Below are 27,177 nucleotides of genomic sequence, written 5' to 3' on the forward strand. Positions count from 1 at the left end.
CTCTGGGCTGCCCAATCTTCCTATTCCAGCTAATTCTTATGTTATAATTGCAGGAGTTCTGGGCAGTCACCTAGATGGAAAATAACCACAGCATCATCTCATATAGTTTGACTTAAGTTCTTCCAATTTTACTCAAGAGCACCAGAAAACTTGGTTGGGGGTCTGATGAGCAATGAAACATTGGGAAAAGCCCGAAATATTTCAGTATGTTAAGTTACTTAATTTAATGCCATGCTTTCTCTCTCTCTCTCTCTCTCTCTTCAGTTATGGATTACCTTTCCCCCATTCCTGAGGAAAATATATGACTCTTTCTTCAAGAAAGGTATTTTATAGATGCATAAAAAGTAGTAGGGAAGCAACCAAATTCCCTTTTCTTTTCCCCCAGCCAATCTTTTCTCTTCAGCCCTCAAAAATCATCAGCTAAACTCACATATGACACCAAGTTGTAATGAGCTCTTGTGGGTTTTGCTTTAACATGCTGCACAAAATCACACAACCGTAGCTTATTCAATACAGCATTCAGTAAACGTGGCTTAATACAAGCTATGAACTAGGTCACAGAAAACGGGGGCAATTCATAATCAAAAATACCAAAGATCCTAGTCAAAGAAACAGCTGAGGAGTGAAGAGTCTCAGTAAATTGTGCATTACTTCACAGGGGTTCAGGAGAACCTCTAGCTAAGATTCTTTGCAATTCGGAGAACCCCCAAATCCCACTCCTGGCTGCCTGCCAACCCCGCCCCTCCCAGGAGTCTCTACGTCGCCCGTTTTGGATGCAGGTAAGTGCAGGGCGCGCAAAGAGGCTTGGGGAGGGCAAAAAACGGGCCTACTGGAAGTTCGGGGAGAGGGCCTCCAGAATCTGGAGAGGCTGTTTTCACCTTCCCAGAGGCTTGAGGAAAGCTTCCGGAGTCTCGGGAGGGTAAAAGTGCCACACACACACCGCCGTGGTGCAGGAGGCCGACTAGGCCACACCCACTCAGCAACCCTTGCTAAAAAATTTGAAGCCCACCCGATTTTAACCATGGCTAAAGCTAAGGAAAACCCAAGGTGAGGGGTCCTTGGTGCTTTGAACTTGGTTGTTTTCTTGCAGACATTTCGTTACCCAAAATGTTAATCAGAGCTAGCAGTCCAGCCATCCACTCTCCACTGCAGAACACAGAATTCCACAGAAAGGCCTCCACTACAGAGGTGATGTCAATGACCTGAAATTCTTGGCAGCCTTAGAAGGAGCATTTAAAACTGCTAAACTTCCCAGAGGCCCAAGAAAGCATCAGACAAACCAGAGGTGGGCTTCTGCCGGTTCAGACCGGTTCAGCCGAGTAGGTAATAACTTGGCCTGCCACGTCCCCAAACTGGCCTATGGCGCTACCATCTTGGTTTTTGCTTCTGCGCATGCGCAGAAGCTGTTTTTTTTTAGTACTGAGCATGAGCAGTACTAAAGCAGTGTAAGCGCACCCAATGCACAGCGCATCTCTGAGCGAACCGGCAGTAGCAGCAGCCGGAACTCACCCCTGAAACAAACCATCATTCCACAGACCAGAAAGATGACGAGAACTGGATCAGTTTACAGCAGAGGATAGAGCAGCCCTCACAAGCAAAAAGAAAAAAAAGGGAGGGGGACAGACCACCATCATCCTACTAGCAAAGGCTGAACCACGGTAATTGTGGACAGATCACAATACCTACAAAAAACCAAACGAATTAAGACTGCTATCACTGGCGCTGTTACCTAGTTTGGGTGATGAAATATCTGCAAGAAAACAACCGAGGTCAGAGACAGCAGCCTCATTTCACCCCTGAACTGAAAATATTTCCCTTTAATGAAAACCCAAAACTATCTTATCTCATCCTTGAACTGGGAACAAAATTGAGGCATCGTGGGGAACTCGGCAGAAAGCAATTGCCCAACGCATGCTTGTGTCACCACGAGGTGTAATGCATTAGGGAAAATGACCCGTGGGCCTTTCTCTACTGCTGATACAAAGGGCTGTTGCTTGAAATGGCAAAAAAATAAATAAAAATTAGGCAGTTACCCCTATTGCAGATCCCTATCCTGCCTCTGCCTTGACTCACTGCTGAACTGTGCCATCCTGATTTTGTCTCTGTGTGTGATAAGCAGCAAGTGGTTAATTCCTCGGGCTTTGCTCTTCTCCTCCTGCTTACATCCGCCAATCATGGGGCTGCAGTAGAACAGGAGAAATGTCTGTGGCTGCAGGACCCTGTCATCTTCCGTCTCCCCTTCACTCCATTCGGATAAAGTTGACTTGTTTGAAAGAACGAGAAAAATAGGTCAGAGTAATGAAGGCAGCTGAGTCATAGGGACGCTTATTTAGAATACTTCAGTTCTATTCAATTCACACCCAAACACACACCTTTCTTCATATAGGCAACCAATGTCAAATTCATGGGTATTTTGGCAATGGGGAGGTGAGGGTCAGGAGGGTTTGGTCCCATCATTCCACTCTTACTATTTTAGCTATGTCCTTTAAAGCAAGGGTCTCCAATCTTGGCAACTTTAAGCCTGGAGGACTTCAACTCCCAGAATTCCCCAGCTTAAACTTGTCAAGGTTGGAGACCCCTGCCTTAAAGCACTTATCACACAGCCAGCTGAACAATGTAATGCTACTAGCATCATAATGTTTCTACTCTTTGGAAGTAGAATAACGGGGCAGATGAGATTGGTCAAGGAGTGGTGGGGGGGGGGGGGAGAGAGTTTCCCCTATTAGCCTGAAAGAATAAAGTTTAATTCCAACTCCACCCACAGTTGTTCACCTTGGACCATGATTGGTGACGAAGCGTAATAGATCATGCACAACTTCTATCTGAATAGGGGAAATAACTATTCACCGCACAGTTAAGGATGGCACACAGCTGTCCCACTCAGGAGTGAGGGAGAAGATTGGAAAAGTTTTAGGGGACAAAGCCAGGGGGAGGGTGGGGGGAAGGATGCTTGACAATGGTGGCATTGTGGTTAGGTGCAAATGGGAAATGGCCTTAAGATTAGATTGTGAGCTAATCGTTAAGATCCACTTTTGCCACACGGATGCCTTGCAGATGCTTAGACTACAATGCCCATCACATCCTAGCCAGCTGACTGGTTAGAACAATGGAACGAGCACATGAGTGATTCAGAGAGTGTGAATAAGGAAGTATCTACATTGTACTTGCTAATTTCCAATGGTGGCTCATGGCCATTTTCCACAGTCAGCAATTAGCCCCACAGCTAGGGGTCATCAGTATAGTAGGTGGCTTAGCACATGATCCCCCCCCCCCAGGTCCAGGGAGATCACCCTGCTGAGCCTATGGATCAACTGTGGGTTTGTTTCACGTTCTCTTCACTGCTCTTCCAGAGAATTCTAGGAAGAACGATCTTTCCTGTCCCACCAATCTCACATTCATTGCTTTCCATAATAGGCAAAATAATATGACTAGCTCTTGACTGTCAAAAATTCAATAAATTGTGGGTACACAGCTCTATCAGGCAAGTTCCCAGAGATGCTGGGAGAGGTAACTCAGCAAGGATATTGCTGAATTACACCTCTAGCTGTTCCAAAGGTACCTCTTATTTTTTTTCCAAGAGACAACCGGATTTTCTGGTTTTCCTATGAAGACGTTTCCCTTCTCATCCAAGCATCTTCAGCTCTGACATCCATTCCCCACTATCCTGTCAGAACTGAAGAAGTGTCTTGGATGAGAAGCGAAACGCCTTCAAAGAAAAACCAGGAAGTCCAGTTGCCTCTTGAAAAAGCCCCTTTGGGACAGCCATACACCTCTATCTGTGAGACGCCTTTCGTGATTTTCTTGCCCGTTTTCGAGGTTTTTTTAGGCTGCTTCTCCTTGGTTCGCAGGCAGCCGACTGCTCAAAACCATGAAGATTCTCTCCAGCAGCAAGAGGCTATGGAAAGAATCGGCTCTTTTCAGGAGCCAGAAAAAGCCCTCAACCCTGCGCTTCCGTTGCATTGTAGATCCTGTGAAAGTGACTGTGAAAATCGGCAACCCCCACGAGTCCAAAGCCTTCTGCACTCAGCTGGGCAGGAAAAACAAGGCCTACTATTCTGGGGAATGGTCAAGCCACCATGACACAGATGACAAGAAAGCCAGTTGGCACAAGAACCAACAACACATCCACGACAGCCAAGGAAGCTCCCACCTGTCTGACCCCGAGACTCCCCAGCCAGCATGTCCCGTGGGATCGGTGGCTTCCTGGGTCCGCTTCAGCTTCAGCTCACCAGTACGCACCCCTGACACGGTAAACAGTTCGGCCAACTATGGCGTTTTGGCAAGGGGTCACCAAAGGGCCACAGGCGATAAGCTACAGAGTTCAGAAGTGACGGGAGGTAGTTCCCACGGGCAACGCTTCTTGACTCGCTCGGTGGGCCTAAACACAGACGGGCCTGCTCCCCACCACTTGACTCAACCCCATGAGCCCTTTCATCATCCAACTAGCGAGACCAATTTCATCCCCAGCCCAATCTTACCTGGTCCCCGGCGGGTGCTGTATTCTACCTTTGCTCCAGATATGGCATCTAGAACCCACCTCAATGCTGAGGAATATGTCTACCCACATTCTCCCAGAGGTCATCAACCTCGTCTTGGCCTAGAGTGGCATCAGCACTTGCCAGCAGCGCAGCAGGCAGAGGTCTATGTCTATCTGGTCAGTCCACCCCACCCTAGAGCAGAACACCGTCCTGAGCAACCCAACCCAGCCTTTCCAACCTCTCAGACCATCTCCAGGAAGGAAATGCTGGAGAACAAAATCTCCCTTAACCAGAGCAGGGGCGGCAGTAATCAAGGCCCTGCAGTCCACGGGGGCAGCGATTCCAATAAGCCGCGCAAAAGCATCTGGGAGAGGAAGCGCCAGAGAAGATCACTGCAACCAACCTCAGACCATGAGAAGTTAGTAGGAGGCAACGGTGGAGTCAACGCTGGGACCCATGAGCCGTTTTCTCATAGCCCATCTCTCTTAGTCGATAGAGGGAAGGAAAGTCATGATGCAACTCCACCCAACATTGCCAGCTGAAGATATTTGATGGTCCTTTTAGGCTCCGGAAATCAGGTGGAGTTCTTGAGAAAGGAAGAAAGAGTCAGTCTTGCTGCTTCCCTCAACACTTTGGTGCATATCTGGGGTCATTAAAATAAAGGCAAAGCACAAAGCATTTACAGAGCGTAATTAACAAAGCACCATATTGGTGTGGCAAAGGTACAGAACCTGTCCCATTGATAGGCTAATCCCCAATGATAGCCCAGATCCTCAGCAACTAGGTCCCAAAGGAGCTTTTTTTCCCTCCCAGGACGCAACTGGACTTTGCTTTTCTTTGAAGACGTTTTATCATCAACTGACGACATCATTATCTCCAGTCTACAACGCAGTCCTTTCAACAGTTCCAAGAAGGCTCCACGCCCTTTTGCATCACTCAGGTGTCCTTAATGACACAGATAAACCTCCAGGTAGCCTTAATGACTTGACTCGCTAAAAGAATGCAAAAATGGTCAATTGTCTGCAAGGAGTATAAATCCTTCCATTCCCCACCATCCAGTCAGTGCTGAAGAAGCTTCTTGGATGAGAAGCGAAACTTCTTCAAAGAAAAACCAGAAAGTCCAGTTGCCTCTTGGGGGGAAAAAAAAAGCACCTTTGGGACAACCATGACTTGGATGACTGAGAATCTCCATAGACATTCAGCAATGAGGTCCTTTGTTGCAGAAGTTATCTGAAGGGAAAGGAGACTCTGAAGCTTTTAAAGAAGAAATAATAATCATCTCACCTCCAACTTGTAAGAACACACGGAGTCCTGCTGTGTTAGGCTAACAGACAATCTAACTCAGCATTGTGTCTCACACTAGTCAGCTAGATGCTTTCAGAAAGCTCACAAATATAGGCAGGAGGGTTAAAAACTCCTCTTCCAGGGGTTCTTCACAGCTGTTGGTGTTCCAGGAATGCCTATTTTTCTCATGATAAGAAAGAGTTGTCAAGATCAATAGCTACATGCAGCCCCATCTCACTTTGAAGTCAGCAGATTCCACTTGACCATAGAATTTTAACTTCTCTTTATTGATCGTACAACCAGTGACGTGCGGTGAGGTTTATGGCTGGTGAGGCACTGACACAGTGGTGGGTTTCAAATATTTTTAGACTTGTGGACTTCAACTCGCAGAATTCCACAGCCAGGCATGCTCAGTTCCGATTTAAAACGACAGCATTTGTTTTTATCCTTTGCAAAATAAGTTTCCTTTTTTTCATTTTCTTTTTCTTCTCCCTTCCCCTCCTCCCTCTCTCTCTCCCTTCCCCCCCCCCTCTCTCACACACACAGAAGTTGGATTGGACTATCTCTCCTACCCCCTTCCCTCTCTCACTCACTCTCAAACAAACACACACACACACACACACACACACACACACACAAGTTGGATTAGATATCTTTTCCAGTGGCTTGAAAGCAGCTCCTCTGCCACCCCCACCCCCCCCATTCCCCTGCTGCCTTTCCCAAACACCTCCACCATTGCAAATGCAGCCTGCTGTCTGGGTAGGATAATAATAATAATAATAATAATAATAATAATAATAATAATAATAATAATAATAATAAATTTGAATTTATTAGCCGCTCCCTTTCCAGACAGGACTCGGGGCGGCGTACAATAGAACATATAAAATATAAAACATATGTACAAACACATAAACATACATAAATACAAGGACATACATGCACGGAGGAGGTAACAAATTACATCACATGTAGACAGTTAAAAATCACCGTTAAATACCCCAGTTATAATAACACAATTTAAAATTTAAAAAATTTAAAAGGACTGTCAGGAGGAATAAGAAAAAATTTACGGTTGAGCCAGGCCAGATAATTGAAAGAGGTGGGTCTTCAGCTGTACACGGAAGGAGCGGAGATCGGAAATAATCCTGATGTCACGGGGGAGGTCATTCCACAGGGCTGGGCCCATCACAGAGAAGGCTCTGCTCCTGGGTGTCGCCCCCCGACACTGTTTAGCGGACGGCACCCGGAGAAGTCCCTCTGTGTGTGAGCGGATTGGTCGTAGGGATGTATGGGGCAGGATGCGATCCTGCATGTAACTAGGTCCTGTGCCATGAAGCGCTTTAAAGATCATAATCAAAACCTTGAAACGCACTCGGTAGACTACAGGAAGCCAGTGCAGCTCGCGCAGGAGAGGTGTTACAGGGGAGTATCTAGTCCTCCCCATAATCACCCGCGCGGCCGCGTTCTGGACCAACTGCAGTCTCCGAGTGCATCTCGAGGGAAGCCCCATGTAGAGAGCATTGCAGTAGTCCAGGCGAGACGTCACTAGCGCATGGGTGACTGTGCGTAGGGCATCCCGGTCCAATAAGGGGCGCAACTGGCGCATCAGGCGAACCTGATGGAACGCCCCCCTTGCCACGGCTGTTACATGGTCATCCATGGACAGCCGGGCATCCAGGAGGACGCCCAAATTGCGCACCTGTTCCATGGGGGCCAGTTGCACGCCCCCAATGGCCAGAGATGGAAGCAACTGGTTGAACCGGGAGGCCGGAAGCCACAGCCACTCCGTCTTGGAAGGGTTGAGTTTTAGTCGGTTGCCATCCATCCAGACCCGTACGGCCTCCAAACACCGGGACATCATTTCAACGGCCTCATTGGGGTGGTTCGGAATAAAACCCACCCACTCACCTCCTGCTGGCAGGCTGGGGTGAGAGGAGAGGCAGAGAAGCCGCAGGGGAGCTTATCCGAGCCTTCCAAAAGAAAGAGGCTGGGGGAAAGTGTGTGTGCTACAGCATGGCTCTTTGCCTGGCTTTCGTGGATGACTCTGCTTCACTGTTTTAACAAAGCCTCTTAAAAACCGCCCTCTACTATGAGGCAGGAGAACTGCTGCCTCAACTATGTCAGGAATTTTTAGGCTTTTAACCCTTGCTTAACTCTGCTCAAGTGATCATAAAACGCCTAAAGTTAGACTAGAGGAGGCATGCAGTCCTCCAGCCTCATAGTAGAGGGCGCTTTTTTAGAGGCTTTTTTAAACAGTTAAGCAGAGTCATCCACGGAGAGGCAGCAACTTGCTCAGCTTTTTCCTTTTACATTTTTTTTCTTTTCATGATGAGAGCGGTGAGGCTCTGCCTCACTTGCCTCACCTGACTGCACGTCACTGTGTACAACCGTCCACACCGACAACTAACCCTAACTTCTAACTTTGTGAGTGGGGCGGATTCCATCCACGTTTTCCATAGCACGGGCAATTTTGTCCTACCTGATATAGAGCTTCTCACATCACCAAATATACCGTATTTTTCGGAGTATGAGATGCACCTCCACCCCCACCCCCCCAAAAGAGTGCGGAAATGCATCTTGGTGCATCTTATACACCGAATACAGCCATTTTTGGCCTCCCGAAGCCCTGCCCTTGCATCCCATTTTTGCAAAAAACAGACAAAAAACGGAGGCATTTTTGCCTTCCCCCAGCCCCCAGCAGCACTCTGCAGGCTTCAGCAGGGCTGGGGAAAGGCAAAAACACCTACGTTTTTGCAAAAAACAACCTGAATTTTGCAGTTGCAAAATGAGGTTGGGGGATGAAGCCAAGGAGATTCTCAGCTAGATACTCCTAAGTTAATTGTTTCTTCATAGTGAACTGGTGAAATCTACTGCTTCCCTCACATTAAGCAGAGCAAAGAAACCACAGGGGTCTCTGATTTTCAAACAAAAACATCTCAAATTGCAGGAACCATTAAGGGTCCTCCGTGAAATGGCCTTGGTGGCATGTTCCCATTCAGATAACAACAGACATGAGCAGAGGTGGTATTCAGACGGTTCTGACTGGTTTTCGCGAACCGGTAGCGGAAATTTTGAGTAGTTCGGAGAACTGGCAAATACCACCTCTGGCTGGCCCCGCCCCCATCTATTCTCTGCCTCCCGAGTCCCAGCTGATCAGCTGAGTCTTCTTTTGTTGCCCTGCAGCTTTTGTTGTCCTGAGCTGGAAAACAGGTTAGTAGGCTGAAGAGGGAATGGGGATTTTGCAGTATTCTTCCCAAGGAGTGGGGAGGGAATGAAGATTTTGCACTATTCTGCCACGCCCACCAAGCCACACCCACCACACTATGCCTACCAAGCCACACCCACAGAACTAATAGTAAAAAAAATTGAATCCCACCCCTGGACATGAGTTATAGAATTCAAAAGTTCTGGTTTGTCATGCTACCCCCACATACTCCCATACCCAAACATCTATACTCATATTCTACTACACCTGCTCATCTGTCTTAATTCTAGGTAAGTAGACATACCCAACTAAGCAGTAGATTGTATCCATTCATCTTTTTTATTTATTCAGAAACCTTATGAAATTCACCTTTCTTTTCATATACAGGTAGTCCTCGACTTACCACCACAATTAAGCCCCAAATGTTTGTTGCTAAGTGAGGCATTTGCTAAGTGAATTTTGCTCCATTTTACGACCTTTCTTGTCACAGTTGTTAAGTGAAACTGGCTTTCCCCTTTGACTTTGCTTGTCAGAAGGTCACATAAGGGGATCACAGCTTCTTGGCACACTGCAACCATCATAATAAATATGAGTCAATTGCCAAGTATCTTGAATTTTGATCGCGAGAGTATAGGGATGCTGCAAAAGTCATAAGTGTGAAAAAATGGTCACAAGCCACTTTTTTCAGTGTTGTTGTAACTTCGAACAGTCACTAAATGAACTGTTGTAAGTTGAAGATGACCTGTACAACTCAAGGTGGTGAATATACCTAATACTCCTTCCTCTCCTATTTCCCAACAGCAATCCTGTGAGATAAATTAGGCTGAGAGAATGACTGGCTCAAAGTCATCCAGATGGTTTTTCATGCTAGGCTGGGATCTTAAACCACTATATCAAACTCAGGGGTGAAATGCTACTGGTTTAGACCGGTTCGCCCAAACTACTAGTAAAAATGCTACCGGTTCACCTGAACCGGCAGTAAAAAAAATATGGTTCAGGCGGACCAGTATTTCCAATGATCAGCTGTGATGCGCAATTTGTATTAGCTAGAATGTTGGATTTCCTGCTTTCTAGCTAATTTAAATTGCATGTCACAGCTGATCGTCAGAAATCGAAGGTCCTGCACATGCGCAGAGGTGGGGACATAGGAAAGGAAGGAGTATTTGCTTGCTCATATTGCCCGAACCGGTAGCAAAGGTAAGTTGATTTCACCCCTGACCAAACCGACTCTCATTTTGCAGCATGCCAGCTTGTCAATTTGTTAATTAAAATAATTTAAAGAAGTAAAAAAAGTAGCAAACGAGCTATTAAAAAATAGCAAAAAATAGCGAACGGGTCCCACGGAGATACTGGGATACCACACATAACCAGTCAGATCTTCCGTATGTTCAGTATGGTTTATTTTTCCTAATGTCTTTCCTCCATCTTTAGAGGACTTCTCCAAGAATCTACAAGGAAGCTTCACATGTTCACAGCCCCAAATTCTAACGCTAAATCTCTTTCCTAAAAAGGAATGTAAGACTATAATGATGTAATAACCCCAGGGGCAGCAGTTATGAACTCCACTACGAGATTTAGTGGGAAGAACACGAGATCTAGATGGATGTTAGTCTCCATGCTATCAGGCATCTTGAAAAAAGGTACTCTAAATCCTTTTCAGTTTGAAGCAGCAGCCTTTGCTGTATCCAAGGGGTTTTTCTTTTTGTCTCTGCTTTTCTGATCGCCTTGAATGCACTATGCCCTTTGAAATCTCAATGCTGCTGCTATAAATAATGATGCGGGGGGGGGGGGGGGAATCTGGTTTGTGAACTAGAAAGATGAAAAAAAAACATTAAAGCGATCTTAACTTGATTCAGCTATTCTTCTTCTGAAGAAACTGGTTTCTTCATCCAGTCATTTCAGGCTATAAATCCCAGGAAGGCAGATTTAAATGAAGAATTATAAAGATTTGCAGCCAGGAATGTAAGTAAATTATAAGCACTCTTTTTCTGCTGAGCCCAAAGTCTTAGATTTCTGCTACGCAAACCATGCATTATGCAGATGTGTAAAACTAAGAACTATAGCAATTTCACATAAAGGTAAAGGTCCCCCTCGCACATATGTGCTAGTCGTTCCTGACTCCAGGGGGCGGTGCTCATCTCTGTTTCAAAGCCGAAGAACCAGCGCTATCCGAAGACGTCTCCGTGGTCATGTGGCTGGCATGACTATATGCCAAAGGTAGTCCCTATTTTTCTACTTGCATTTTTTACATGCTTTTGAACTGCGAGATTGGCAGAAGCTGGGACAAGTAACAGGAGCTCACTCCATTACGCAGCGCTAGGGATTCAAACTGCCAAACTTTCTGGTTGACAAGCTCAGCATCTTAGCCACTGAGTCACCGCATCCCTCAATTTCACATAGCCTGTCTCAAACGTCTTTGGCAAGCAAATTATTTAGATCTCCAATTAAACATTGGAGCCTGTCCCTCCCATGGCAGAGGAAGAAAAAATAAAGCCCCTTTCTATCAAGCTACATATGACCCTTCCATTTTGGGATCTTGGCAAAATAGAGAAATTGTTTGTTATTTTCTTCTAAGATGTTCCCCCATCCACCCAGGTCCAGTTTACCTAATGATGTCCCATATCCAAGTTCTAATCAAGATTTGAAGCTGTGCCTGATGTTTACTTAGGTTTCATCCATGTCCCAATTTCGTAACATGCATAAGAGCAGGATCCCATTCCTGCTTGCAAATTAGATTTTTTAAAATAAGTCGTGCAAGGCAATAATTAACCAAACCCTCCATATTAAGTTAGTTGGATAGTTAGGTGCTCTAAGTCTGTTCCATCAATGCCTGATGGCTGCAACTTTTCTTCAAGCTAGACAAAAGAAAGAAGTTTGAAAATTATCTCCCACAAACTAGTGCAAATGGAAGTTAAAACCCACCCTTCTCCTAAAAAATGAAATATCCTGGGAAATATTGAAAAGGCAGAATTTTATATTTGTCTGGATAAGAAATGAAGAAACAAGTTTTTAGACAGGAAGCAGACTCACTCTTAATAGCCCCCACTGTAACCCTAGTCTTGGCTTGGCAATGTATATAAGCCATGATTGTAACAAATGTATCTGTTACTTTAAATGCTAGAGAGATGTAATTGGATGCTAATTGCTTTAAGCAGCCATATAAGGAGGAAGGAACTATTATGGTTTCCTCTCCGTATAGCTACTGATGTTCCTGATGTTACTGTATGAGCTTTGCATTAGAGAGAAGACCTTGGATTGGATGGTGGCTAGTCTGTAACTAATCAAGGAGAGAAGCAACTTAGAACTGAGGAGAAACTTCCTGACAGTTAGAACAATTAATCAGTGGAACAGCTTGCTTCCAGAAGTTGTGAATGCCCCAACACTGGAAGTCTTTAAGAAGATGTTGGATAGCTATCTGTCTGAAACAGTATAGGGTCTCCTGCCTAGGCAGGGGGTTGGACTAGAAGACCTCCAAGGTCCCTTCCAACTCTACTATTGAATTGAATTGTAAGTTACCTGTCTACATGGTGAATTGTGAGTTGTGATAGACTTCACAGGCCCTTTGTTAATGGGCCATTAAAAGGCCTGAGGCAGTCTATTCTACATAACAAAGATCTTCCCCCTTCCTAGGGTGATGGGATTAAGGCATGATAGTATTACCCATCTCACCACAGGGCACCTGGGAAGAAGCAATGCTCAACCAAACTTGGACTCAAAACACAGCCTAGAGAGTTGTCCCTGCATGGCCCCATGGGAGTCCGAAAACAATCAGAATACAAGATCAAGATCAAAGGTCAGAAAGGGCATAAAACCAGGAATTTTCAGCATTTCGCCCTCTCTTCTTCACCCAACATCTGGAAGGATGTGACCCTGTCCACCATCAAACCATCTTTCCAAACAGCCTCTATATTTCTAGTGTCTTTTTCCCACTTGGAGCTGAACCCAGGACATTTATTCCAACAGGTTCAAGGCAGTAAGTCATGTATCACACTAGCCCTGGGGTCTTAATCATAGGTTCGAATTAAGCAAAAATGAGTTGACACAAACCACTGAGAGCACCATGTGAACCCAAAGAAAATTAAGAGGAAGTGTTAATTCTCTTAAAATAACTTTGGTGTTGTTTTTTTCCCTCGGTGTTTTTGTGTGTTTCTTAAAAGTCCACGTGCTGTTGTACCATATAGCAAGTTTATAAATTGCAGCTCTTTAATACCAAGCCCTGTAGGAAAAATACGCTTTGGGCAGCCCCCCCCCACTTTTCTCTCTTGCCTTTGTAATTAATTTAGAATTTTTAAAAAAGGAGGGGGAGAAGGCGGCCTCTCCTCGCGATCCCCGTCCCGCCAAAATCTCCCTTTGACCTTCTCCAAATATTATGCAAATATTGGGCATCGCGATTTCCGCAAAATTTCCCCTTTATCCCAAAAAAACCAACAAAACGATTTCAAACAATGCCTCTCCTAAAGCGGTTTCCACCGGCGGGCTTCTAGACCAAAAAAACAAACAAAAACACACAATTTGCTTTGCAAAAGGTACATTTCTTAGTCAAATTAGGCGCTCCTTCCCCACCTCCTCTTCCCCCGCCTTCTTGCAAATTGCTCGGTTGATTTTTCTGCTTGCAAAGCGACGTTTCATATTCGCCAAGTGGGGGGGGGGGGGGAAGGAGACGAGCCGCTCTCGCAGTGGTTGCTGGGGAATGTAGTTTCAACGGGAGAGTCCATGATCCGCAGGCGCGAAAGTCCAACAGTTCAAACCGCTTTCCGTTTTAAGCTGTAAATTGGAGAATGCCCCACCACTGTTCAACGCGCGGGTGATCTGGCTTGCATACAAAGCCAATTGTCTCCCATTCTCTCCACCTCCCCATGTTCACATAAACATTCGTTCCACAAAAGGGGGCTCTTTAATTGTAATTGTGTTTAAAAATTAATACAATTGAGCAAGTCCAGATATGTTTCAGGAAAAGTCCTCCACTCCTCTGTTCGCAACAGAATCCTTTATGCCACCAGGCTTGGGATTTTGGACTTAGACAACAGAACTTCACCGTTTTCGATCCGACCTAAGCGTAGTACCTAAAACTATCTTCTGCAATGTCCTACCTATCAATGACTACTTCAGCTTCAACCACAACAAGAGCTCACAATAGATAAAACCTTAAGGTAAACCGCTCCAAACTTGATTGCAGAAAATTCGACTTCAGTAACAGAGTTGTCAATGCCTGGAATGCTCTACCTGACTCTGTGGTTTCTTCCCCAAACCCCCAAAACTTTAACCTTAGACCAGGGGTGTCCAAACTTGGGAACTTGGGAAGCATGGCTGGCTGGGGAATTCTGGGAGTTGAAGTCCACAAGTCTTAAAGTTCCCAAGTTTGGACACCCCTGCCTTAGACCGTCTACTGTTGACCTCACCCCATTCCTCAGAGGTCTTTAAGGGCATAAGCGCACCAATGTGCCTACCGTCCTTATCCTAATATTCCCTTGTATTCGTATTCATTTCATGCATTCATAATCATGTTTATACTTATATCTGCTATCTTATATTTGCTTGACAAATAATAAATAAAAATAAATAAGTAAAACCTGATGAAATGTAGCTACACGTGTCTGCTCAGGTTTTCTTATGACCATTTCCTGCGCCATCTCCTTACCCTATCTTGTGAAGTAGGCAAGGATCAACTAGCACAGAGGGGGGCTTGGGGACGATAGAGAGGGGAACTGTGTCAAACGACCAAACGTGGCTTCATTTTTCAGGGTTCCTCCACCCGTTTTATTTTTCTTCCATTTTTTTCCTGCATCAGTTCTATTTTAGAGCATACAGTTTGATTTACCAAGGAACCTCTGCTTCAGGTTCAGTGATCCAATTTGTGCCCCTCACTGAAACACATCAGTAGAAGTTTTTGTGTCATCCAGGTGGAGTTGTCTAAAGTTGAGTCATAGTGACTGAGCTTTTCCTTTTTGGTTTGAAACATTTCCTGCTTATCCGAGTAGCTTCTTCAGTCTGTTTAGGGCCACCCTGTGTGAATCCTTAATTTCCCGCCTAATCCGAATAGGCTTGCTAGGAGAGTAGGCAGAGAGTCATTAAGAGTCTGCTAAATCCTTCATCCTAGGTGGATGGTTAGGTGTGTCCTCTCTGGTAAACCTGTTGTGGGAAGCCACCCACTGCCCTAGAAGAATGAAATATCTTGAGAAATATTTTAAAAGCAGAATATTATATTTCCCTGAATGAGAAATGGAGCAGATGTCAGCACTTAAGAGATAGATAGCTCTATTCATAAGCAAATACCCTCAGCCAAGATCCAACACAGGAAAAAGTCATTAAGCCACAATAGGAATTACATAACACCCTTTCAAAACACAAGCCTCTTCACTGTATCACCCTCAGAAACCTCAATCAAACCTGGGTGCTCAGACAAACTCCTAGGATTTGTACTTTAACCTATACGAGCCAGCTATAACCCCTACATGGCGCCATAGGAGTCTGACAACCAATAGAATACATGTTCTTGCACAGGAACAGGAAGCTCAAGTGCAAAGCCCAAGAGAAGGTATAAAAATCCTTCACTCTCAACTCCATGTGGTCAGTTGCTCAGAACCCATGTGGTTTTGCTTCATCAATAAATGGACCCTCTTTCCAATCAGCTTCCAGCCTCCATTTTGTCTCCAGTGCCTTTCTCCCAGCTTGGAACTGAACCAGATGGATATTTCTTCCTACAGCATGAAGTCGTCTTAATTTTCCCAGGGAATGATGAAAAAACAGCATTAAAAAGGGACAGGTTGAGTCTGAGGCCTCCACCTCTATTAAGTGAATGATTTTCTACTTGGCATCAGTAGATTCCTTCACTCATCTTTTAAGCCATCTGTCTTCTGTGTCCAAAATATGGACTTTATTGTCCTCAAAAGAGTGTCCTTTTCTTTAAATGAAGGTATACTGCTGATTCTGGTCCTATGGTGTTCCTTCCCTAACACACCTAGGAGAAAGGAGTTAGGAGCAATGACTCTCTGCCTACTCACCTAATGGGCCATTTCAAATTAAGTGAGAAATGAAACCATGGGGGGGGGGATGTAATGGAGTTCTCCTAACCAACTTGCGCAGACTGAAGAAGCTACTTGGATAAGCAGCAAAAAGTTTCAAACAAGTCCACTTGTTATAGACTCAACTACATTGAAAGACAGGCACGTGAATAAGGTGTTTTGCCCATCAGACTAAGCCAATGTTTCTCAACCTTGAGAGATTTAAGATAGGTGGACTTCAATTCCCAGAATTCCCCAGCCAGCATGTTACGTATTAGACCAGTATCTTTCAACATTAGCCATTTTAAGATGGGTGGACCTCAATTCCCCAGCCAGCTTGAAGCCCACCCATCTTAAAGTTGCCAAGGATAACAAGACGCTGCCTCTTATGCAGCACTGCAGCTGTGAGGAACGTACAGGTAGTCCTCAACTTACAACAGTTCATTTAATGACCGTTCAAAGTTACAGCAGCACAGAAAAAAGTGACGTATGCCCATTTTTCACTCTTAACAACCCTTGCAGCACGCGCATGGTCAAAATTCAGATCCTTAGCAACTGACTCACATTGATGACAGTTGCAGTGTTCCAGCGTCATGCGATCCCTTGGGGTCTATGGGGTCGCGATGGGTCGGACGCAACTTCACAACTAACAACAACAACAACCTGTACTTAGCCAGAAACAATTGTCCCTCCCCTTAGATGAGAACCCTAGCAACTCCCTTGGAAAGTTCATTTAAGGTTTCTGAGAATTCAAACGGGGAACAAGAGATGGCCGAGTCAGGTTGGGGAACCCCACGGGAAGGAATAGGGCTGCTGTCAAGGACGGTTCCCTGAAGTCTGAAAGGATGCCGCTCCTATGCTGCTCCAGAAAGACCTTGACAAACTTGAACAATGGGCCCTATCCAGCAAAATGAATTTCAATGTGGAGAAAAGCACAGTTTCACATGTAGGCAGGAAAAACCAAAGGTATAAGTACAGATTAGGCGAGATCTGGCTCAAAAACAGTAACTGTGAGAGGGACTTTGGGGTCCTAATGGATGATCACTTGAATATGAACCAGCAGTGTGCAGCCGCCGCCAAAAAAGCTAATACAATCCTGGGTTATAAAGAGGCATAGAATCGAGATAAGTGAAATATTAGTACCGCTTTATAAAACCCTAGTAAGACCACACCTGGAATACTGCAACCAATTTTGGTCACTATACTACAAAAAAGATAGACAGAGCAACTAAGATGATTAAAGGCCTGGAGACTAAACCATATGAAGAACGGCTGCAGGATTTGGATTTTGTTAGTCTAAAGCAGTGTTTCTCAACCTTGCTGACTTTAAGTCTTGTGGACTTCAACTCCCAGAATTCCCCAGCCAGCTGTGCTGGCTGGGGGATTCTGGGAGTTGAAGTCTACAGGACTTAAAGTCGCAAAGGTTGAGAAACACTGGTCTAAAGAAAAGAAGAATTAAGGTAAGTAAAGGTTCCCCTCACACATATGTGCTAGTCATTCCCGACTCTAGGGGGCGGTACTCATCTCTGTTTTAAAGCCAAAGAGCCAGCGCTGTCCAAAGACGTCTCCGTGGTCATGTGGCCGGCATGACTAACCGCCAAAGGCCCACGGAACACTGTTACCTTCCCACTAAAGTGGTCCCTATTTTTCTACTTGCATTTTTATGTGCTTTCGAACTGGTAGGTTGGCAGAAGCTGGGACAAGTAATGGAAGCTCACTCTGTTATACAGGCTAGGGATTCAAACCGCCAAACTGCTGACCTTTTCTGATCGACAAGCTCAGCGTCTTAGCCACTGAGCCACTGCGTCCCCTAAAAGAAGAATTAGGGGTGACATAATAGCAGTGTTCCAGTATTTGAGGGGCCGTCCCAAAGAAGGGGGGGTGTGTCAAATTATTCTGCAAAGCACCAGAGAGCAGGACAAGAAACAATGGCTGGAAACTAATCAAAGGGAGAAGCAACCTGGAATTAAGGAGAAACTTCCAAACAGTGAGAACAATTAACCCGTGGAACAGCTTGCCTTCAGAAGTTGTGGGTGCTTCAACACCGGAGGTTTTTAAGAAGAGACTGGACAGCCACTTGTCTGAAATGGCATGCTTGAGCAGGAGGCTGGACTAGAAGACCTCCAAGATCCCTTCTAGCTCTTATTCATTCTAGCCTAGCTCGGCCAGAAGCATTTTAAGAGTCCCCTGCCCGTCGCCCTTGATCGAGAGCGGCGAAAACTACGAAACCCAGAGTCCTCTGCGGTGCGGTTCTCCCTCCCTCCCTCCCTCCCTCTCCCCCCCCCCCTCGGCCAGAGCCCGGGGAGGCGTGGTTGGATCTTAGGTGGAAGCGGGCGGAGGGGCGGGGGGAGAAAGAAGGATGGGTACAAAGCCCGCTGGTTGCATCTGCCAGAAATTACTTTCGTCCTCGGCGGCTCGGGGAGGCGATCTGGGCGGGCGGGCGAGCGGTGCGCTTTTGCCAAGGGCGCCGATGCTGCTGCTGTTGCCGCCGCCGCCGCCGGTGCATGGGACGCGGGGCTGCAGGTCCGCTCCGTAAGCCTTGCGCCCGATCCCCCGGGGGAGCAGGTTTGCCTTCCCCACCGTGGCCGAGAGCCAGGAGCCCGGCTGCGTAGCGCCTTTCCTCCACCCTGGAACTTTTCCCTGGCGTTTCGGCTTCCCCGCGCCTCATTTGGATGCTTTTGCCAGCCTCTCTTCTTCTCCACCACCACCCGCCGCCGCCGGCGCTTTCTCCTCCCGGAGCCACAGCCTTCGCTGCTCCAGCCGCCGGGCTTGCTCCGCCCGAGGCAGCGCCATGCACACGGTGCAAAAGGACACTACTTTCACCAAGATCTTCGTCGGGGGGCTGCCCTACCACACCACCGACTCCTCGCTGAGGAAGTACTTCGAGGTCTTCGGGGACATCGACGAAGCCGTGGTCATTACCGACCGGCAGACGGGCAAATCCCGAGGATATGGCTTTGTAAGTGCGCGGGGCGGAGGGTGGAGCGGCACATCGCTCGCCGGGAATCTTTTCCCCCTCCCGGGAGTCCCCGGAACCGTCGGGACCGGCCCCGCAATCGCCAAACGCTTGTTAACAAAGGCTGGGAGAGCCTGGGACGACGTTACTGAGTCGCCTTTTCCCTGCCGGGTCCTGTACGGATGATTTGGGCTATATAACCCATCATCCCCAGCTGGGCATATCGGGCTCGCTCCCTTTTGCACATCTGTACCACCTGCCCTTGGCGGGGGGGGGGGGGGGAGAGAAACAGTTGAAAGATTTGTCCAGAACATCGCAGAAAATGCGCCTCTGAATCTCCTCTTCAGCTCCCCTCTGGCTTTAAGCAACCATTTGCTCTATCATCTATCTATCTATCTATCTATCTATCTATCTATCTATCTATCTATCTATCTATCTATCTATCTATCTATCTATCATCATCTATCTATCTATCTATCTATCTATCTATCAATCATCTATCATATTTCTATTTATTTATTTATTTCGTCAAGCATGAATTAGATAACAGATATAAGTATGAACATGATTATGAATACATGAAATTGATAAAAATACATGGGGACAGTAGGACAGGGATGGTAGGCACATCGGTGTGCTTATGCACGCCCCTTACAGACCTCTGTATGGAATGGGGTGAGGTTGACAGGAGACAGTCTAAGGTTAAAGTTTTGGGGGTTTCGGGGAAAAAAACCACAGAGTCAGCTATTTGGCTTTCCTGTTTGCACAATTTGGGAAAACCTAACTCCTTTCTTCTTCTCCTTCCTCCATCCTGGATTGGAAACGAACGGCATTTTCATTGTGAGAGGCTTTTCCAAGTGACCCCTCGCTCCTTTTGCACAGCTCTGCTTAACTGAATCGCATTTTCAGCCCAATTAATGCTAACTTTGCTCAGTTTAGCTGTGGCTTAGTGGTGCGTTTCTTTGTGGCTTAGTTTTGTGAAACCACCTCATCTAGTTATAACATCTAAGATGTTATAATGAACTCAGACAATGAAGGAAATCTGTACAGATAGTCCTCAACGTACGACCGCAATTGAGCCCAAAATTTATGTTGCTAATTGAGACGCGTTAAGTGAGTTTTGTCCCATGGTACGACTTTTCTCGCCACATTTGTTCAGTGAGTCGCTGTAGTTGTTAAATTAGTAACACCGTTGTTAAGTGAATCTGGTTTCCCATCGGCTTTGCTTGTCAGAAGGTTGTAAAAGGAGAATCATGTGACCCCAGGACACTGCAACCGTCATAAATATGAGTCAGTTGTCAAGCATCCAAATGTAAATCACGTGACCATGGGGATGCTACAACGATCGTAACGGTGAGAAACGGTCATAAATCACATTTTTCAGTGCCGTTGTATCTTTGAATGGTCCCTAAACAAACTGTTGTAAGTTGAAGACTATCTTCACTTACATTAAACTTGTGGTCTGAACATGGACTCATTCCAGTTCATGTTTGTGCGCCCCGACTGGATTGTGTTTCTTGTTCTGAACTGTAAGCAGATAGGAAGCAACTGGGGAGGGAGGAAGGGAATGTAAAACATGAGAAGGAATACATTGTGCATTAAGCATCCCCAGAGCTGCAACCATCCTTTTCAAGTTTTCTGAAACGGATTGAGATGTGTCTCTAGAGAATGAGTTTCAGAAGTGCCGGTGGTTGGCATAACAGAGGTAAGATGAATCATTGATGCCGGGTGGGGTAGAGGAGAGGCAAAGATAGTTGGCTGCCAATTTTAAACAGAATAGAAAGTGAACAGTTGGGTTCAGTGGTTGCTGCTCTGGAAGATTCTTTGGAGATCAGAAGCAGCTCCCTAGATCTAAAGAGTTGAGTTCAAAAAGGCCGTTTATAGTCTCACCGGGTTCCATTTAATTGTAGATCAGGATTATTGTCCACAATAATAGAAAGGAGACTTAGAATAGAATAGAATAACAGAGTTGGAAGGGATCTTGGAGGTCTTCTAGTTCAACCACCTGCTTAGTCAGGAAACCCTACACCACTTCAGACAAATGGTTCTGCAACATCTTCTTAAAAACTTCCTGTGTTGGAGCATTCACAACTTCTGGAGGCAAGCTATTCCACTGATTAATTGTTCTAACAGTTAGGAAATTTCTCCTTAGTTCTAAGTTGCTTCTCTTCTTGATTAGTTTCCACCCATTGCTTCTTGGTCTACCATCAGGTGCCTTGGAGAATAGCTTAACTCCCTCTTCTTTGTGGCAGCCCCTGAGATATTGGAACACTGCTATCATGTCTCCCCTAGGTCTTCTTTTCATTAAACTAGAATGAAAAGAACTTAATGACAGCGTAGGGCAGTTTGCTGATCTAGTAAGTTTCAGAATAAATAGGAATGGTTGGCTCATTGCTGTATCACCTAATATCTGTATAAGCAGCCTTGGGAGCACGGTCTGTCTTCTGTCGGAAAGTTGTCTTCTGAAATATAGAAACCCCTTCTAATGTTTCCAGATAGCAACTGAACTCATTTTGCAGAACATTGGAATGATGGATGATGGGCCTTAAAACTGGACAAAGAGATGGGATAACACCAAATGTGGATTCTTTGTAATGCTATTCTCTTGGAAATTGGTACATTCTTTGTCTTGAAAACTAGAGATGTAACTGCAAATTGGTGGTTGCTTTCCTTGATCTCTGAACAATTGAAAGATGTGTTTGTGAGACAGGGTGACTTTATATCCTCCTTGATGCAGTTGTACTCCAGTTTTGTAAACATTGGTAGTGGTGTTCTTCCATATCTCACAACTGTCCATTCTAAGCCAGGAAGTTTTTGTAATACAACACTATACTGAATATAGGTTCCTTGCCTGTAGTGGCTCTTAACCATTTTCCACTACCGTTTCAAAAAAAATTACAGGATAGGAAACAAAAACTTTCTCCGAAGTGAGTTGCGGATCATTCAAAATGGTGGAGAGATTGGATTGCAACTGCTTATATATTACTGTTCTGTCTCTACATTGTTGAGCTTCCAAGGAATTAATATCAGGAAAGTATTTTAGACACTATGGTGAGTGGGAAACTCTGTATGCCATGAGATGTTAATTTGGGGATGGAGATATGCCTGTCCTTTCAAGTAATAAGCAAATACAGGAAATCTTACTTGAATAAAGTTTGTTTGGGGGCTAGAGAGATACTCCTATTGCTACTTTCTAGGATGTATTTTCACCTTTTCGAAAAATCTACAGCTTGGAGATTCACTATCAGTCTCCCACCCAAGTACTATCTGACTCTCCTTAGCTTTTTAATGTTGGCCAAAATAGCAAGATATTCTCACCTTCTTGTTGTTAGTTACGAAGTTGTGTTCGACCCCTCGCCACCCCATGGACAACTTTCCTCCAGGACTTCCTGTCCTCTATCATCCTCTGGAATCCATTTAAGCTCACGCCTACTCCTTCGATGACTCCATCCAGCCACCTCATTCTTTGTTGTCCCCTTCTTCTTTTGTCCTCCATCTTTCCCAGCATTAGGCTCTTCTCCAGTGAGTCCTTCCTTCTCATTAGGTGGCCAAAGTATTTGAGTTTCATCTTCAGGATCTGGCCTTCTAAAGAGCAGTCAGGGTTGAGTTTTTTAAATATTTATTTCTTAGCCGCACCCTCTCCCGAAGGACTCGGGGCGGCGTACAATGAAACTCAGGTTGAGTTCCTCTAGGACTGGCCGGTTTGATCGCCTGGCAGTCCAAGGGACTCGCAGGAGTCTTCTCCAGCACCAGAGTTCAAAGGCTTCAATTCTTTGGTGCTGGGCTTTTCTTATGGTCCAACTTTCACAGCCATATGTTGCAATTGGGAAAACCATTTGCAATGTATGGCTGTGAAAGTTGGACCATAAGGCTCAGCGCCAAAGAATTCTCACCTAGCTGAACAATAAGAAGAATGGACACTTAATAGTATTAGAACAAAAGTTTCTATCGGAGGTTTTTCTCCTTTTCTCCCTGGGAAGAAGGAAACAAAAATAGCCAACCATCAGAAGGGAGGAAGATGCTAAATCTGATTATTGGAGAAGGGAGGAAGTGTAGGAAGCCATGAACAGCCAGTAACAAAGGTTGGCTACAGAGGAAGGAACATATACCATACTTCAGTTTAATTCCAAAGAAGCGGTTGCAATAAAAATTGTTGACTATTTTTTGATAATTAAAGCATGACTAAGGAAGCACTGAGATATCATAAAATCAATTTGCAGATTAAAATGCATTACAAAGAGGCACAAACACATGCAGAACACGTTTAAGCTCTTTTTTCCCTTAAATGCACTATGTAAAACAATTGCAGTCAGCCAACACAAATACTGTCACTTGCTTTTGATCCAATCCAGGGCAGTAGTATGAAATCTGTTAGTGGGTTTAACCATATAGAGAAACTGAATGAAAAGTAGCCATATTACAAACATCGGCCTCTAGTATCTTTATTTAAAAGAGTGCCTCTGGATTTCCCCTAAGCATTCATAGAAAAAAAAAATTAAAAGTTAGGTTTTCTTTGCCCTGTGATTATTTTGGAAGGGTGCCATGTAGCAAATTCTCTTTACTCTCTAATTGTACGTTGATCTTTTTTGCCAAGCAAAGATCAATGTAAGATTAGATAGTAAAGAGAGTGCCAAGGAGTAATTCTGGCAGTTTACCTTCCTGGTAAATCAGTGTTTTGTGACTGGACATGTCTACCTTGATATTCATGTTTTAAACAAGCAGCCCTCACTCCCTGAAGCAGCCATTTTATGAATACACCTGTGACATTCCCTCAAACTTCCAAATCTGCCTATAGAAATGGCCATGAAGTCTACCTTTTCCTTCTTCCTTGATCAGCTGTAAGTCTATAACGTCACCTACCTCATCCTCAACATAATAACACCTGAAACCTCAGATATTATATGATATTACTGTCATTATGTTGTTGTTGTTAGTCGTGAAGTCGTGTCTGACCCATCACGACCCCATGGACAACGTTCCTCCAGGCCTTCTTGTCCTCTACCATCTCCCGAAGTCCATTTAACCTTACGCCTACTCCTTCAGTAACTCCATCCAGCCACCTCATTCTCTGTCGTCCCATTCTTTTTTTTTTTTTGCCCTCAATCTTTCCCAGCATGAGGCTCTTCTCCAGTGAGTCCTTCCTTCTCATTAAGTGGCCAAAGTATCTGAGTTTCATCTTCAGGATCTGGCCTTCTAAAGAGCATTCAGGGTTGATCTCCTCTAGGACTGACCGGTTTGATCATCTTGCAATCCAAGGGACTCACAGGGGTCTTCTCCAGCACCATAGTTCAAAGGTCTCCATTCTTTGGCACTCAGCCTTTCTTATGGTCCAACTTTCACAGCCATATATTGCAACTGGGACAACCATAGCCTTGACTATACACACTTTTGTTGGCAGGGTGATGTCTCTGCTTTTTAGTATGCTGTCTAGATTTGCCATATCTTTCCTCCCCAAGAGCAAGTGTCTTTTAATTTCTTGGCTCTAGTCCTCATGTGCGGTGATCTTGGAGCCCAGGAAAATAATATATATTTCCAAATAATTATTAGCAATGACCAACCTTTGCTTTATTGTGAGTATTGTAGCCAAAGGCCAAGCAAAACAGTGTCTTATCGATAGAGTTGCTGGAATGTGGAATACAAGAATTAAATTCTCCAAAACATGGAGCTTGATAGGAGATCTAAATTTTTCAGTGATGTTAAATGCACTGACTGCTGGGTGAGTTTCTGGGGGAAAACTCAAAAGCATAAAGGCATGAAATGTGTGATGACATGGAATATCCTAGGATAGAACAACAATGTTTTGCAAGCAGCACTTGCAAATAATGTGCTCCACTATGCTGTGTTGTGACTGTCCCTGGAATCTTTTTATACAGCAAATGCTCTCAGCCAGTCATCGGTATCAAAGGGCAAGAGATTGGTTCTTCCATGCATGATGAGGGTACAAATTGTGGTGATGTATTATCCCAGGTTCAGAAATAGTACATCTGTAGGCATGAGTCGTTTAGAACGTGCAGAAGGGAACAAAATGGATGTTGCTCTTGGGCTTCTCAGAGAGTTATTATTACTGGAAAGAAGGTGTAGTTAGAAGAGTCTCGTTCAAGGAAGCATGCCGAATTAGGAAGGTAGAGCAGACTGCAACATCCTTGTTGACCAGTGCCCCATGTTGTTCTATATTTTCTCTGGGGACCTTGTCCTCATAGTATGCAACCTGGTCAAATGTCATAGTTCTGTAGCTTATAGCCCCAGTAACTGGGTCAAAAGTTGATATAGTGCAGGGCAGTGATGGGATTCAAAAATTCTACTACGGTTCTGTGGGTGTGGCTTGGTGGGCCTGGCAGGGAAAGGATACTGTAAAATCTCCATTCCTTCCCATCTCCAAGGGAAGGTTACTGCAAAATCCCCATTCCCTCCTGATCAGCTGGGACTCGGGAGGCAGAGAATAGAGCGGGGCGGGGACAATTAGGGTTCTCCGAACTACTCAAAATTTCTGCTACAGGTTCTCCAGAACTGGTCAGAACCTGCTGAATACCACCTCTGGTGCAGGGATGTCAGATCCGGCCCACGGGACTGTCATGGTGTACCTAATGCAAAGAGGAAAGATCAGACCAGTGTGGCTTCGGCCCAGTCTACCCAATGCAAAGAGGAAACATGCCAGCAGTTTGGGGAGTGGTGTCAAGCTGGCCACACCCACCAAGTTGGCCACGCCAAACCCCCCTCCCGAGGTCAACCACAGCCTTGATACCCCCCTCAGTGAAATGGAGTTTGACACCCAATATAATGGGACTACAGAGCCCTCGTTTGCTTTATTCAGGAAATGCCTGCTCACTCCTCCAATGTTGTGCTTGTTCATTATTGGCAAAATTTTATTACTCCTCATGAAACGGCCCCTTCCCAATAGGCATGGCTTGACCATGACCGTTGAGTGAATTGGTGCTTGAGAGAGGTGGCCCCTGGCTGATCTCTGGTTTTAACAGAAAGTTCAGTAACAGAAAAGCTCCTTTGTGTTCAGCCAGTACATATTGCCAACGCTTTTTTCTTATCACAGTGTTTTTCAACCTTGGCAACTTTTAAGATGCGTAGACTTCAACTCCCAGGATTCCCCAGCCAGCATGCTGTCTTAGCAGAATAACTCGATAAGGGTTGGAAAATAGCCCACTTTTGATCAAGCAATAATGTTCACAACAATGTAACTGACCAGATGAATGTAGCTTCACCCTGAAAAACTCAAGGCTGTTGGGATATTAAAATAAACTCTCTCCCACCCCACTGCTGACTGAGGTTCGGGTGATGGTGTGACTCATCCTGCAACTGATTTGATTTAAGTGTGTTGTGCAGAGAAAGCCAGTTTGCTAGGAATTCAAAAAGGAACACATACACACACCCCTTCTTAAAGATGCTGGGGATTGCAGCTAAAGGCTTTTTGTACACTTCATCCCTTTCTCTTGTTCTGGTTGTTTTCTTAAAACCCCTGACCCCCCCCCCCAAAAAAAAAAGATTGTGAAGAGGAAATCTGTTGTTAAGAGCAACAGGTGAGGCTCAGTTTCCTGACCAGCAAATGAACTCTTGCCTCACCCCATGCAACTGTAAAGTTCCAACGAATAAAGTTTCACTTTCTTGTCCTGCTGGGGGAAACACGAATGAATAATGAAGCCATTTGCTGTTCTTCAAACCCACCCAGTGGAGGATACTTAATCTACTACAATGGGGGAGGGACGTGTGCTCCGAGTCTGTGTTGACTCCTAGTGACTTTCCTGGGCCACTATTCTTGGCAAGATTTTTAGCAGTGATTTTCCCTTCCTTTCTTCTTTGTGAGGCTGTGAGAGGGGGACTGAGTGAGGTCATCCAGCTGGCTTTGTCACTAAGGTGGGACTAGAATTCACGGTCTCCTGGTTTCAAACTTTGCGTCTTAACTACTACACCAAATGGGCTGCCATACCTAAATAGCACTAGCAAGAGCTCTTAGACTTACATACTACTTTACAGTGCTTTACAGCCCTCTTTACAGAGTCAGCACATTGCCCCCATCAATCTGGGTCCTCATTTTAACCAACCTCAGAAGGATGGAAGGCTGAGTCAACCTTGAGCCAGTCAGGATTGAACTTCTGGTAGTGAGCAGGGTCAGCACTCCATACTGCATCCTAACCACTGGACCACCAGGGTTCTTCTAACCATCAGTGTTTTATTGATTTAATTTGCATTTCAACAAGTGCTTTTGTCTTGTTTGTGCAGGTCTAGCCATAAATCATGGTT

General features: G+C 45.2%; 2 protein-coding genes across 2 annotated transcripts in view; both read left to right on the plus strand.

Annotated features, from left to right (window-relative positions):
- The first annotated feature begins 207 nt into the window (after positions 1 to 207).
- LOC309388567 (uncharacterized protein) lies at positions 208 to 5,120 on the plus strand. The gene is made up of 2 exons (XM_081945975.1): positions 208 to 322; positions 3,849 to 5,120. Exons 1-2 carry the CDS (start codon positions 232 to 234, stop codon positions 5,018 to 5,020), a joined length of 1,263 nt encoding a protein of 420 aa, XP_081802101.1. The 5' UTR covers positions 208 to 231; the 3' UTR covers positions 5,021 to 5,120.
- Positions 5,121 to 18,322: 13,202 nt separating this feature from the next.
- RBM38 (RNA binding motif protein 38) overlaps positions 18,323 to 27,177 on the plus strand; it is a 50,391-nt gene continuing 41,536 nt past the window's right edge. Inside the window, exon 1 of the mRNA XM_081946544.1 lies at positions 18,323 to 18,930. Within this exon, the coding sequence (XP_081802670.1) occupies positions 18,763 to 18,930 (168 nt within the window). The 5' untranslated portion in view covers positions 18,323 to 18,762. The remainder of the gene's footprint in view (positions 18,931 to 27,177) is intronic.

Source organism: Natrix helvetica (genome assembly GCF_964273705.1).
Source record: "Natrix helvetica genome assembly, chromosome: 3".
Lineage (NCBI taxonomy): Eukaryota > Metazoa > Chordata > Lepidosauria > Squamata > Natricidae > Natrix > Natrix helvetica.